General features: G+C 43.0%; 2 protein-coding genes across 2 annotated transcripts in view; one reads left to right on the forward strand and one right to left on the reverse strand.

Moving 5' to 3' along the window:
- Nucleotides 1–8,568, forward strand: part of ELOVL2 (ELOVL fatty acid elongase 2) — a 59,870-nt gene extending 51,302 nt beyond the window's left edge. Inside the window, exons 5-8 of the mRNA XM_082638869.1 lie at nucleotides 369–540; nucleotides 3,556–3,680; nucleotides 4,085–4,219; nucleotides 6,045–8,568. Of these exons, the coding sequence (XP_082494995.1) occupies nucleotides 369–540; nucleotides 3,556–3,680; nucleotides 4,085–4,219; nucleotides 6,045–6,170 (558 nt within the window). The 3' untranslated portion in view covers nucleotides 6,171–8,568. The remainder of the gene's footprint in view (nucleotides 1–368; nucleotides 541–3,555; nucleotides 3,681–4,084; nucleotides 4,220–6,044) is intronic.
- The window catches only part of SYCP2L (synaptonemal complex protein 2 like), a gene marked incomplete at both ends in the record, with an annotated part of 68,929 nt that continues 61,337 nt past the window's right edge, over nucleotides 7,154–14,745 (reverse strand). Inside the window, 4 exons of the mRNA XM_082637753.1 lie at nucleotides 7,154–7,296; nucleotides 8,229–8,322; nucleotides 10,984–11,039; nucleotides 11,160–11,251. Of these exons, the coding sequence (XP_082493879.1) occupies nucleotides 7,154–7,296; nucleotides 8,229–8,322; nucleotides 10,984–11,039; nucleotides 11,160–11,251 (385 nt within the window). The remainder of the gene's footprint in view (nucleotides 7,297–8,228; nucleotides 8,323–10,983; nucleotides 11,040–11,159; nucleotides 11,252–14,745) is intronic.

Genomic DNA, 14,745 nt, shown 5'->3' on the forward strand with positions numbered 1-14,745 from the left:
ACTGAGGCGTATGGGAGCAGCAGGGCTCCAGGGAGAGGAAGCGACCTCCTGGACAGCACACAGGATGCCCAGGGGTGTGCTCGGAGGAGGACAGTGGACACAGCAGCCGCCCGGGCCCGCGGAGAGCCTGTATCAACTGAAGAGTCATAGGCTTGGTTCTGTAGGTACAGAGGAGCCCCTTGATCAGTTAATGTATCTTGGGAAGAGAATCCCTTTCAGCAGAGGGGCTGCATTGCTGGGAATAAGGAAAAGCTGGAGGCAAAGACGCCAGGTGAGGTGAAGCACGAACTGGGGGAACACAGAGGCGGGCAGCCCTGGCACAGCAGTACGCCTCACCTTGTCTTTTTCCCGTTTTACGTTTCGTACAGGTAGCCAGAGTGTTATGGTGGTACTACTTCTCCAAATTAATAGAGTTCCTGGACACGATCTTCTTTGTGTTGCGGAAGAAAACCAGTCAGATTACCTTTCTTCACGTGTACCATCACGCCTCTATGTTTAACATCTGGTGGTGCGTTTTGAACTGGATACCTTGTGGGCAAAGTAAGTGAAGTGGTCAGTTTTTCAGTTCTGGGTGATGGGTCTCCTGTACTGAGCGTTGCACACCTTCAGGAGAGAGAACTGGGCCCGGCCCAGCCTGCTTGTCACACGGGGAAGCACACCTTTGCCCGTGGCCGTTTCGTTTCTTGTCTCTTTTATTTATTTATTTTTTGCGGTACGCGGGCCTCTCACTGTTGTGGCCTCTCCCGTTGCGGCCTCTCCCGTTGCGGAGCCTGTGCTCCGGACGCGCAGGCTCAGCGGCCATGGCTCATGGGCCCAGCCGCTCCACGGCATGTGGGATCTTCCCAGACCGGGGCACGAACCCGTGTCCCCTGCATCAGCAGGCGGACTCTCAACCACTGCGCCACTAGGGAAGCCCCGTTTCTTGTCTTTGATCCTGGCAAAATCTTTTGAGTATTATGATAAATTTTTAAAATGTTTCCTTTTCCGTGCACCAAATGTCCAATGGCTGGAAACCCATACCCCAGCTGGAGCAGTTTTACTTCATTAACTGCAGCTGTAAAAAAATACAGCACCTTCCCCAGTCACCACTTAGCTGTGGTACAGGTTGAGTCATGTCAACTTTGGGGGCTTGTTTTTCCATTCTGAAAAATTAAGGTCATGTCACTGTGACCCACCAGAACAGTGGCTTTCAATTTTTTTTCTTTTTACTGAGAGCTCAATAAGTAATATGTTTTATATCACAACCCAATGCTCTCATTCATATGTATACATTTTGTATGAAACAAATTTCATGAAACAGTATTTAGCCTGGCTCTGTGATGCACTTTATTTATTTATTTATTTCTTGCTGCGTTGGGTCTTCATTGCTGCGCACGGGCTTTCTCTAGTTGTGGTGAGCGGGGGCTGCTCTTCATTGTGGTTGTGTGGGCTTCTCATTGCGGTGGCTTCTCTTGCAGAGCATGGGCTCTAGGCGCGCGGGCTTCAGTAGTTGTGGCTCTCGGGCTCTAGAGCACAGGCTTCGTTGCTCCGCGGCATGTGGGATCTTCCCGGACCAGGGCTCAAACCCATGTCCCCTGCGTTGGCAGACGGATTCTTAACTACCGTGCCACCAGGGAAGGCCTGTGATGCACTTAAAGAAAAAAATTAATCTTTTTCAGAAAGCTAATGACAACTCTCACTATATTGATTTCACAATTGACTGATGTGTCGGTTATATGACCTGTAGTTTGAGAAACACTGAGCTCGAGAGAACAGTACTTTTCTATTGGATATTTATTGTCTTGTACCCAAGAATTTAAAAGTATTCTGTGAAAAATCAGAACAGGTAAAACTTAAAATAATTTTGTTCTAGGATTTAGAAGCTTGTGGAGATGGTATTTTTAAAAACCCCAAGGGTGTTTGCAATACATCATTGACTGTGAAGATGCAAATTTAAACTCCAGTGTGAAGAAAAATTGTTGGGGGTGCAGCAGAGAGAAAAGAGACGCCTTCACGTGCCTCCTAGACCGACATACTCTGGTCTTGGTTATTAGGATTACAACAGACTTGCACTGTAATCAAAATATAGGCTGAAATCAATACCGCAGGACTGTTGTCAAGGTTAAGTATGTTTTACGATTATCAAGTTTCACTTATAACTCACTAAAGCATCTAAAAGCTGGTCTTGAATAATCACTTCGTAAAGACATCGTATTTCATTCACAGGAATTCTGTGTGTGTGACGATTTCTATTCAAGCTAGAATATTATAAAAATTAGCAGCTACTCTTTTTTATTAATTGATGGAAATGAAAACTCAGGTTGGTAAAGAAACATCACTAATATTGTGCTACCTGATACTCTGAAACTGTATTTGTGTTTTCATATAAATTCACTGCCCTGACAAGCTATTCCAGCCCGTGTATGAGGACTTGCTAGATTCCTGGTGGTGTTCCTCTTGTTTCTTACTCATTGACTTGATCTGTCTAGATCGCTAATCCAGGATTGGGAAACCAGGCAGGAGAATTTAAATTGATGAGTTAACCAACATATGTGCAGTGCCTTTTAGTTTATATAGTATTATCTCATTTAACCACATCTCACTCTTAAGAGATAATTACTCTATACCTATTTTCCAGATGAGAAACAAAATTTACAAACTAATATGTCCAAGGGGACAGAACTCTTAGGAGGTCCCCTGTCTCCTCTCCCACAGGGGTGACGGTGCTCACTTTGTGCTGGGCACCGTTCCGGGCCCTTTGCCTGCATTGATTGATGTCATCCTTATGACGTGTTCCCTGTTTCTGTCACCTTACCTCTTGCAGCTCAGTCCTTTTGACCCTTGGTTGACCCAACCTAGAGCTTAGCCCTCACTCCTTGGTTTCCTGAAACACGATTCACCCACGTTGATGGCAGAAGATTTCATGAAGGTGATAGCAGGGGAAGGGAAATTCCACGGCACAGCTCAGCTCAGGAGGTATCCTCCAACTGGATCTTAGACATTCTTCGTTCCAGAAGTCCACGAGGTGGCTTGGCTACTGGGAAAGTCCCATATGCCCGCCTCTCCCCTGCCCAGCCTCTTATCCTGCTGGACCTTTTCTCTCCCCTGTATTCTCTTACCTTCTGCAGCATCTTCTGGTTCTAGGTCCCTGCCAGGTAGATTCTCTTTACTTAGCTACGAAGAGCAATACATTTTCCTTGACTCTTTAGCACCCTGTTCAGCCGTGAAGGAAGGCTCTTTCTGCAATCAAAACGGCTCATCAGAGGTTTAGCTAAAGCAAAGACGCTTCCTCAGATTCTGCCACCTGATTGGATGGTGGTAATGACAGAAGCAGCGAAGCCTTTGCAAATCAGGGGTTACCTGTTTGGTTGGCACGGACGGAAAACCTACCCCAGGTTAGTCCCTCTATCTAGGTGACCTTGGGTGAATCCCCGGATAATGGCACAGGAATCGGGGTGAATTTTGTTAGTGCCATATTGTTATTTGTCTTCCATTATGATGTACAGGAAGAATATTACTTGACAACGAACGATCGTACTTTCTAGAAGAACAGTAATTTATACTGTACTTTTCTAGGTTTCTTTGGACCCACCCTGAACAGTTTCATCCACATCCTCATGTACACTTACTATGGCCTTTCTGTGTTTCCATCTATGCACAAGTATCTTTGGTGGAAGAAGTATCTCACGCAGGCTCAGCTGGTATGTCATCCCTCTGTCGGCTTCTCTTCATGTGAAGCATCTGCATGGCCTCAGGCCCAGCCCTGGAGGTCAGAGGCTTTTCTGTGTGTGATGAGGCTGCCTGTTTTCCTCTAAAAATGGACTTTTAGGAGTGAAACCTTGTGTGTTAAAACGTCTGTATGAATACTTTTGAAATTAATGTCTGTTTAAGCATTTTTACCTAAATGACTTCAACTGTGATTTTTTCAGGAGAAAATTAATCATGGCCAATTTTATACACTTCCTAATTTCAAACAAGATTTCTGGATAGAACGGTGGGCTGCTTCAGCATTGTCTTGTTTTACCCCTGCACGAGGTAGGGAGTACGGGTAGTCGCTTTCTAACTGCCTGAATGCAGAGTGGTTCCGCCCTTGCCGCCCCTGCAGGTGCAGTTCGTGCTCACCGTCACCCACACCATGAGCGCTGTCGTGAGGCCCTGCGGCTTCCCCTTCGGCTGTCTCATCTTCCAGTCTTCTTATATGCTGACGCTGGTCATCCTGTTCTTAAACTTCTATATTCAGGTAAGTTAAATATAAATATTCAGCTGGAAAACACTAGACTGTGCACTTCTGCATTATGTATTTAATTTTACCAATTATTATGGTAGCACAGGCTTGTTGACAAATAACAGGTGCACACAGTACACAGTGAAGCCTGCACTCAACTCCTCTCCCTGTGTCCTCCTCCTCAAAGGGTAACCACTGTTAATGGTCTGGTGGGCATTTTGTTAGACGTTTTTCAATGCATGCATGTAGTTTTATCAAAAATATGAATTCGAATCATGCTACCGAAGTCTGCCCTCTGAAAGTTAAACACTGTGTACAGTAACACAGATCCAGGAATTCTGTATGAACGGAGGAAAACATGGACTAAATGAACTTAATATATTAAACTGTTTCCATGTCATCTACTGCTACACTGTAGACTCACTGTTTATTTGGGGGAAAAAAATTACTTTAAGGCGAACCAGTATGGAAAGGTCACACTGACTTTTTCTTAAGTGTCATTTTCTTTTTAACTAACTGTTTCAGTGGAAGAGATTTTCAAAACGCAATTTCAAAGCGACTGTTACAAGAGACCTGATGGCAGTGGTAAGAGCACAGGCCCCACGTGGTTGTAGACTTTAAATTGCTCTCCTTCGTGGGCTGCGGAAATAGAAAGCTTCGTAAGAAAAATGAGAACGTACAGTTTATTCAAAACAGTACTTTTGAAATTGTAGTCAACTGTGTTTTCTCCTGCTGATTTTTTAGTTTGGGTTGACTTTCAGCAAATGCACAGTGGTTCTACACAGAGGACCACTGTGGGAACTGAACTTCTGACAGCTTTTCAGCTCTTGTGTTTCTGAAACTGGACGGGCAGTGCTTTGTCTTTTGTAAGAGATAAAAGCTTCCTTTGAGAATTTCTAAAGAAATAACCATTGAGAGAACCAAACAGAGCCACCACCCAGCCCTGCTGCCCTCACAAAAAATTGCTCAGTGTTGCAGGAAGGCTAAGGGATCAGTCACCTTGGTGTTGAAACGTGAAGGGAATCGGTGGCCCAGCAGGGGGCAGTGGCGCTCAGAGCTGTGGCTCCATCTGCTGGTTCAAACGGAGTCTTAGTCCTTTAAAATTGAGTGTATGCTGTTCAGTGTTGACCCTTGTTGATGCTATTGCTTTAAAAAAAAAGAAGTGGGAGGAATATGAGAGAACGCAAATCAAGCCAAAATCCAAGGTTCTAGTACTTTTAAAGTAACAGCATTTTTTCACTTGAACTGTATTTAAAAATTACATCCTTAAATAAGTCATGGGGAGGTAACGTACAGCATGGTGACTTTAGTTAATAATACTGTAGTTCATCTTTGAAAATTGCTAAGAGATTAGATGTTAAAAGTTCTCATCTCAAAAAAAAAAGTTCTGTATGTGGTGATGGTAAACTAGACTTTGTGATCATTTCACAATATATACAAATCAAATCATGTTGTACACCTGAACTAACAATGTTGTATGTCACTTGTACCTTGATTTTTTAAAAAGTTCAAAAAAATCATATTCTTTCCAAGTAAGCAACTAATGCAGAATAATTTGAATGCTAATCCCATAAAACTTAATACATAAATACTAACCTGATGTGGATAAGGCGAAAGAAACAACTTTTCACTGTTGGAATTCATGCATCCGTCTCGTTTTTACCCTGTTATTTTTAACCCAAAGCTTAAAAGTTGTCATATTACAAACAAGAATTCTTACTAGAAAGTTCAGTACCCAGTGAAGATCATGCATTGTTTTAGACCATATGTCACATTATAGACAAGGTCTTATTAAAAGATCCTTTTCTCTTTCTCTCTTCAACATGTATACAACCAACAGACATACTGGAGGAAGCCAATGAAGAAAGATGGGGAAGACCCACATGCAGGGCAAGAAGTTAAGAATGGTTTTTCCAAAGCCTACTTCACTGCAACAAATGGAATGACCAACAAGAAAGCACAATAAATGTTGAGTAAGACAAAGCATACATAATAGCCTAACAGATTCGCTTGTTTTAAAGCAAAGACTGAAGTGAAAGTTGTATATGTTTTAGCATAAACTAATTTCTTTTGAGTTTATAAATCATTTGTACTGGGAATGTATTAATAGATTGCTAATAGGTTAATCTGTTGACATGCTTCCATCAGCAGTGAGGTGACAACTCTGCAGACCTCAGAACTGGTGCGACTTCTCTCCTTCCTGCACTGACCTAACCCCTCACCAGACACTGTCTTGATAAAGCCTTCTGCACCTACAAAGCCAGGACCCAGGGAGCACTGTTTCTCACAGCAAGTCTGCAAATAAGAAGTTAGAGTTTTGTTAAAATGTTTAGAACAAAATGTTGATTGTTCTTTAAATGCAGGGTACGCTCTCATCCATCTTCAGCAATAAGTCTCAGTACATACAGTAGTCAGTGCATTTGTTCCTTTACGAATCAACCCCAGAAAAGATTGAAATGGTCACATAAATGGAAAACCCAGCAAAACTTTTCTCGTCGGTCTCTGGAGTGTCAAATTCCCACAACTACTCCTAATTCTCAACTTAGTGACATGGTAATAAAGTTTTTTTTTTTTTTTTACTTTGAAGAAAAATCTTCTACCAAACCTTCATAGCTCAGGGGCTTGGGTAGGAGTAGTTCCTCAGTTTTAATTGGGTTTCCTTAATTATTCATATATTCACATCTACCTCCAATGTTAAGGTGCCCCAGGTTAGGATACAGATGCAATGCTCAGTTTTAAAAGCAGGATCTGACTTTGCCTGCCCATTTCCTTTCTGACAAGGACTCGAGTCCAGTGGGCCCTTTTTCTTAGAATGGTATGTCACTGGACTATTAATAAGTCAGAATTAATAGAGCATTGGGGGCAAAATAGACATTTAACTTGCCGACGATTTCTTAAGAGCCTCCTCGTGAGCATTACCCCCACATACCTGCTAGCACTCTTTGCAGGTTAAGTTTTTGAAAATAGGAAGAAAAAGGCGGCTATGGGAAGGTTCCGGCACCGAGCCACGGGCTGGGAACGAGCCACAACGAAAAGCACCAGTTTGGCAAACTCGGCGTTTCCTCTCCCTGCTCCAAGTAACACGAGCTCCACTGAGAAGCACGGGAGCAGAGGAAGGTTAGCAGGACCGTCTCCCTATTAAATTGTCCCAAGAATGGCAACTGAGGATATTTTCTGAAGATTTGATGAAGATTCATACACTGTAAAATTTTTATACCCTATAAAACAAGATTTGCCAACTTTGACACTTTATCTTCTTTCCTACCTTATTTTAAGAAGTTTTTAGGTCATAACATGGACATCAGAGGCTTAAGTGCCAGAAAGGCATTTTCACCGTTGCCCCAACACGTTACAGCCTGTTTGGGAACGACTTTGTCCTTTTGGGGGCATTTCTTTTTTTATGAGTATTTGGGGAAAAAAGTTTTTTTTAACTACAGGAAAACAAAAAAACACTGACTTTGGTACTGACACATACACTGACGAAACCAACTCTTGTTTCCTGTAAACGCCCCTTGGGATTCTGCTGCACTGAAAGGTGACTGACCTTGGTCCAGTCTTCACGGTGAGGGCATCGTGCCCTGTAGCCCCTTCTCTGCCAGTTGACCCATTTCTACCGAACAGACATCTTCTGTCTGATGCCCCCTTACTCTTGGATCTTTCTAAATAGCTTTTTAAAACTGACTTGCTTTAGGGTGCTTAATCCCCGCCCGCTTCCATCACATCATACCTGCACGGTTATACGTCTTGTTCTGTCCCAGAAACTCACTTTAAAACAAGGGCTCGCTTCGAGCGTGGCTCAGCACTCCTCTGTGACAAAACCTGCAACAGACTGAGGACGAAGCACCCTGGAACAGCTGGGCTCTCGTTCAGTTTTAGGTCTCAGACATGAGCTAAAATCTGTTACCAAAGTGCACTCACCGCAGGTAAAAATGAGACTCAGAAGACAGACATCACTGGTCAGTCATTGGCTCCAGCTTATTTTTAATCGTCAGTGAGGCCCTGGGCTCACCACTTGGCCTCATACCTGCAGTTCTGGATGCTTTGATGGGCTTCACATCTGCACAAGGAGGGAAGCATCCTTCAGCCGAAGGAGAAAGCCCAGGCAGCTGGAAGCCTCTCTGATCAAAGGGAAAAACTTGGTTAGTTTACACTTCCAAGCTCAAATTTGACTAGAGGTTTCAGGATGCTTATTTCCAACTTGGTCTTTAATTCTAGAGAAGCTTAATGAAACGCTTATTGCCTTAAACCGTTCAAGGGTTGGTAAAAAAATACAGAGCTATATTAAGTCTTAGTCACAAAATTGAGTCAGGTAAATGTCTTCACCTGTTTCTAAGTGTTACAATTTTAAACAAAATGTTTACTTTTAATGTGATTTTCCTAAAGCAAAGCTTTAAAAAAAATCTGTATAATTTGTTAAAAAAATGTTTTTCCCCAAATAAATTTCCTCTTACTCATAGGTATGAAAACATTTACATGAATATTGTAAGCATATATGTTGCTAATTGCAATTTTTTTAAGTAACAAAATAGAATGTTTACTTGATGGAGTTAAATATAGAAATTTCAACCCATTGAAATTATATACTGAACTATTTAGGCATACTGTGCAGGGGGGACGTCCTCCCCATTAGAGAAGTATTCTTAAGGCAAGATGCTGTTTCCTGTGATGGACAACTAGCCCTTTGTGTAAGAGACCAGGCTAGTTCTTTCCAGTATTTCCATATCATTTTATGTTTCTGGGGACTTCCTTATTTGGAAAATAAGGATATCACTTTTTTGGTTTTCCTCTGAAAATACTTATATGTTAAGAACATAGTATCATGATTGGGGCAGCCGGGGAGGCAGGAGAAGCCATTTTTCTTTGTAGATAAAAAGCATTCTGTATAATTGTTGTATAATAAATTGATTTGTACACTAAAGTATGTTGTGATTCTTTTTGTTTGGTTCAAAGAAGTTACAATGCGTTCCACATGCTGTTCCAAGTGACCTATTACTCAGGAATTTTTTAAAGTGACATTTTAGCAATTAATTTTAGATGTTTAATTCATTTCAGTAAGCAGGGGGCTTTTATGTAACATTGTTACCTTTACGTAGTATTCATATACCAAGTTAAACTATTTCAGAAAATGGTCATTCATAAGGAAAAGTTAAGACCAATTAGCTAAGCAGAGGATATAAGGGTTATCACAACCGCTTTACAGGGTAACCCAGGGAGGAGGAGCGCTGGATTGGTGGGAGAGATGAGAGTAGGCACAGACAACATGGTGCCACGCTCTGCAGCCCTGGACTCTCCCACTGCAGAGATGGGCAGACAGGAGGCCACCGCAGCTCAGGAGTAGGCATGTGAGCTGAGGCTTGACCTTGGTGAAGCCTGGCAGAGACTTAAGGGCGTGGCGCAGATCACAGATTGGCATAGTCGACGCAGAGAGCAGAGGTTTAGTGGGACGTTGACAACAAACCCACAGAATATGGTACCAGAGGGCTCGAAGTCTGCTTATGACAGAGCTGAAAGTCCTGGATCGTAACAAGGATGGGGCAGAATATACTGAAGAGCAGGAGAGGAAGAGGGAGCGGCAGGGTGGCCCTGACGAGGGGAGACTTCACGTTACCTCTCTGAATGGGGGCTAAGGAGCCTCCCCTTAATCTGGGATTTCATTACTTTAAACAACAGTGGAACCAATTCATTAAAGCACAGTAACTGTCGTTGCAAACTAGAAGCTGCTTATACATGATAAACGTTCACTAAGTAAGTTTTAGTGTCTCCGTATAAAGGAAAATTCAATGTGTTTTCATTATTAAATTTATTATTACTACTTAAATTCATTATTTAGGTTTTCTTCAAAATCAAATTACATTCACATTAAAGAAGAGTTCTACTCCAGGGCAGGTAAAGAAATAATCACTCTTATGACACCTAAACGACACTCCACCTAAAATATCCCTTGACCTTCAGTAACACATGACTTTCAGTCATGGGGGGGAAAAAGAAAAGCTACTGATTTGTAGGTCATTTTTCTGTCTTGAGAAGCTGCATTGAGGGAACACTGGGATGACACTAAGAGGACAAGTAAATCTGAAAGTCATACCCTCACTGAGCGCTCTGTAAATGCAGTCAGTATGGCTCTTACGGGCAACCCACTGGGAGCCCATTATGACACCATCTGAGGCCAAATCCCACGTGGCAGCCCAGCTGGGGTGAGGCTCAGCACAGCCATGGTCGGCGCTCTCCAAGCTCCGGCACGTACCATGGCATTTGCGTGCACCAGTCTGTTCCCTTGAGACGGGGCAGTGCTCTTGTGCTTGCCAAGTACCACCACGCAGCCTTTTACACTTGGCCTGTGAACCTAGCTGACCCCGGGAGGCACCTCACTTCGTGAGATCTGAGCACTGAGAAACAAAAATTCTGCACAGTTTTGCCTGGACTGATGTCATGTACTTCAAGGGAAATGAACTTTCCTGTGGACTGTGACCCCAATGATAAATATTACAAGTGGCAAATGTCTCTGAAAGATTTAAGCCCTCTACCAAAGATAGTCCATGTAGAACTAGCCTTTATTTTTTTTTTAAGGCTAGTTTAATCCTATGGGCTTTGATAGACTCTACTAGAAATAGTAATGTTCAATTGCAAAGCTCATCAACTCTACCTTCCCAGTGCTGTATACTACACTCGGGATACAGAAGTGACCCAGATGAAATATGTGCCCTTAGAGTTCATAGTCTGGTAACGTAGATGGAGAAACGTTTAATTATAAAATAACAGAAGTACTGAAAACAGCTTACCTCGAAAACTTTCCCAAAGGAGACAGTGCCTGAGCTGTCTTGATGGCTGAGGAATTCTCCAAACAGAAGAGGAGGAAACTTTGTCCAAGGAAACTCCAGAGGTTAAACACCCAGGACTCTAATGGGAGTCACGATCCCCTCCGCAATGGTGAGGCACTTCCTCCAGTGCCCCCCACGTGCCAGGCGTCGCACTAGGGTTTGGAATAAAATAGTGCAGAGATCAGACAAGGTCTCTCTGCTCAAAGAGCTCTCGTCCAGTGGGCACCCCCTAGAGGGAAAACGGGGGTTAACACAAAATGGTAAGAATGTGCTGTTTATGCTGTTAAACATGTCAGAATTGAGACTCACCCTCATTCACGTGGGGAACCAAAGATGAATGCTGAGGCCACTGTTTATTCCTGATTCAGCTCACAACACCGTGCTACTACTCCTGGCTCGAGAAAAATGACCAAGACAACAAACACCATCACCGAGTGAGAATAATCACACTTTTGACGTCTATTTGAAGTCTTTTTCTGCTTTTGATAACCAAAAAAGACAAACGATTGCACTGTTTATTAGTGTCCAAGCTGAGAAGCAGAACCACTAGGTGATACCCACATATTTCCCTACAGAACTTGACCTTACACAGCTGTGGGAGTGATTAAGCAGCCTCTGTAAGGCTGCTGTCGTCAGCTCTGATGTTGGAGCTTGAAGTCTACATGGCAGACAGTCAGGAAGAGGGGATAGATACGGACTAGGGAAGGCCGAGGGCAAGCCCTGAGCTGGAGCTCTCGAGGACACACTGCCAGCCCAGCTGCCTCTGACCTTGGGGATGAGGGTGACCTGCAAAAGCCAGGGCCTGTGTCACAGAGCTATGCACACACCTGGCCCGGAGGAGGAGCTGACAGAGGGTCAGGGGAAGGCAGAGTAGCTGCAGGCCCAGCATCTGCCCCAGGGCACTGAGGGGAGTCAGCAGACAGGCCACAGGGCACGTGCACACAGAATGGCAAACCCGCTACTCTGCCCTGCAAGCCTCCCACTGGACTCTCTCTGTGGCCCACTCTCACCAGAAAGGTACAGGAGCAGGGATTCTGGGAAATTCAGGTCAGCCTAGCCGACACATTACACAGCCACCATGTCCTGTTACAAACAATTAAAAATGCCTGTCCCACATAAAGAAAAATCCAGTGACCCAGTGGAGAAACGAAAAGGCAAGCCCCTAGCTTACCTGAATTCCCGGTAAGAGGAGTTTCAGCCAGTAGTGACCAGTGCTCTGGAACGCAGACGTCATTTGTTTCTCTGTTATCAGGTCAGTAATAATGACCATATCATAAATGGGAGAATCAAATGATTAAATGACCAGAAACATAAGAGCCTGACCAGGTACAGCTGGGCCTCCTGCTCCATAGATCCTAGTCCATGTGGCAACAGGTTTTTCCAGCTTTCCTTAACCAAAGGCAAAGCTGAGTTTTTTTCATGTTGGAGATTTATTGCTTTACTTACATACTAGTTTTCTAGCACCAAAATTCCGAACTGACACTTATTGTCCACATATTCTAACCACTCCGACCCCTGCCCACATTTCTGACACAAACACACACAGACACACACACACACTTCATTCCTTAGGCTCCTTGGAGAGGTCTCAGCTACACTGGTTTTGAGACACCCTGTATTAGTCAGGATTCTCCAGAGAAAGAGAACCAACAGGATATACATATAGATATCCTGACTTACAAAATATATGTATAAGTAACTTATAGATGGGGGAGAGATATTTTTCAGCAATTGGTTCCCAAAATTGTGGGAGTTGGCACGTGTGAAATCTGCAGGGCTGGCCAATGGGCTGGAAACTCAGGCAGAACTTCTATGCTGCAATCTTGAAACAGAAACTGCTTCTTCCAGCAACCTCAGTCTTTGCTCTTAAGGTCTTCAACTGATTGAACGAGGCCCACCCACTTTATGAGGGTAATCTGCTTTACTCAAAGTCCACTGAGTTAAATGTTAATCACGTCTAAAAACAAAGTTAATTAAACACTTTTATACTCTATAAAGCTTACAACAATATACTATAACAGCTCATTAAAAAATTTTCAAGAAAAATGATGACAAATTGGGGTTGTAAAGATTGCTTTAGGCTGATTAAACTATAAATAAGCTATATTATGTAACTTAATTATATAATGTATAAGCTGGTTTTCAGTCTACAGTCTTTAATTGTACTTATCCAATCATGAGCAAAGTTACTTTGTAGATGGCCTGAACTTATGTAGGTTTCATTTTCCTAAAATAAATTCACTCAACTGTATATACAACTTCATGCACCAGACTTTATTAGAGCATTTAGTAATTACTGAAAGATGAATATTTCTCCTCTGCTAAAGCTGGTAGTTTTGTTAAAGTTCTACAGAAACTAGAATATTTGCAGATCAAATGAAAGAGTAACTATTTCAAAATACAACACCATTTGCATCTGAGCTATGAAAATAAAAGTAAACCCTCCCTTAAAGAGATATACTAAGTAGTATATATACAGATGCTGAGGTTTCCCTGCCCCCAAATAACTTGAAGACACTTCTCAAAAATCAATTTTACTTTAAAAAATCATTAAAAAAAAAAGCAAATCACTCCAAGTTGCTAAACATCCTGAATTTCCTATTTTCTGACAAAATTTTAATACAAAAGGTTAACCTCTGTAAACAAATGGACAAACTACCAAACATATTACAGACTATTCCAACTTGACTGGTCTCAGGAATTCCGTTTGGAGTGAATGAGCACAGAGCATTAAGGCACCGCTGCTGTGGCCTGAGGTAGATTTATCTCCTTCCCGTGGCTCAGACTGGTGGAAAAGGAACAGGAGAACAGTAGTTAGTGGAGCCTGAACTAGCCCCTTCCTGGTCTCTAGAACTCAGCATGCCAAAATGAATGTCACTCCTTTTCATTGGCTCCATCCCTAACTCAGATATTCACTGAAGTTGCATCTTACACGGCCACTGGAAGCTAAGGTCAGTCAGTGCAATGGGGGGAAACTGCCCAGGGTCAAAATCGCTCTCAAAATTCTCTTAAACATGTGCTGCTTTCAAGACACACATGCCATCTCCTGACAGTCTAATGCACTAGGTTATTTTTCCCTCTGGTGTTGGAGAAAAGACAGCTATTTCTTGGGTGAAGGACCAGATAAAGTGGCTGGGCTGGCTTTCGGGGCCACCTTGTATGAAAAAAAATGCATGTTGTTAATAACCAAGTTGTCACTGAGCCCAGCTGGATGCTCACACAAGAGGCAGGTAGGAGCTGATGTCAACTGAGGCAACCCAGTCTCCCAGCCTCATGCAAACACTAGGGCGCATGCTCATTGAGAAGAATGGCAGACAGAATCACCTGTGTAGTTTATTTCTCCATTTTTCCCTGTGTTCAGCACGTTTAATTTAGGCATGACTGACATGACTGGTTACCTATCCAACACCTGTTCTCCCCTCTTCCTTATTAACAGAACCCCACTTTGCGGGAGGACAGTAATATGCGGTTAGATTCTTGCCCCCCCAGATTCCCTTGTAACTAGGGAGGTTTACGTGACTCAACAAGATGGAGACAAAAGTCTATTGGTTTGAAAAAAAAATGTCATGAAGAACCTAGGGGCAAGACGGGAATAAAGACACAGACCTACTAGAGAACGGACTTGAAGATATGGGGAGGGGGAAAGGTAAGCTGGGACAAAGTGAGAGAGAGGCATGGACACATATACACTACCAAATGTAAAACAGATAGCTAGTGGGAAGC

Source organism: Mesoplodon mirus, assembly GCF_964341445.2.
Source record: "Mesoplodon mirus genome assembly, chromosome: 12".
NCBI classification, from domain to species: Eukaryota; Metazoa; Chordata; class Mammalia; order Artiodactyla; family Ziphiidae; genus Mesoplodon; species Mesoplodon mirus.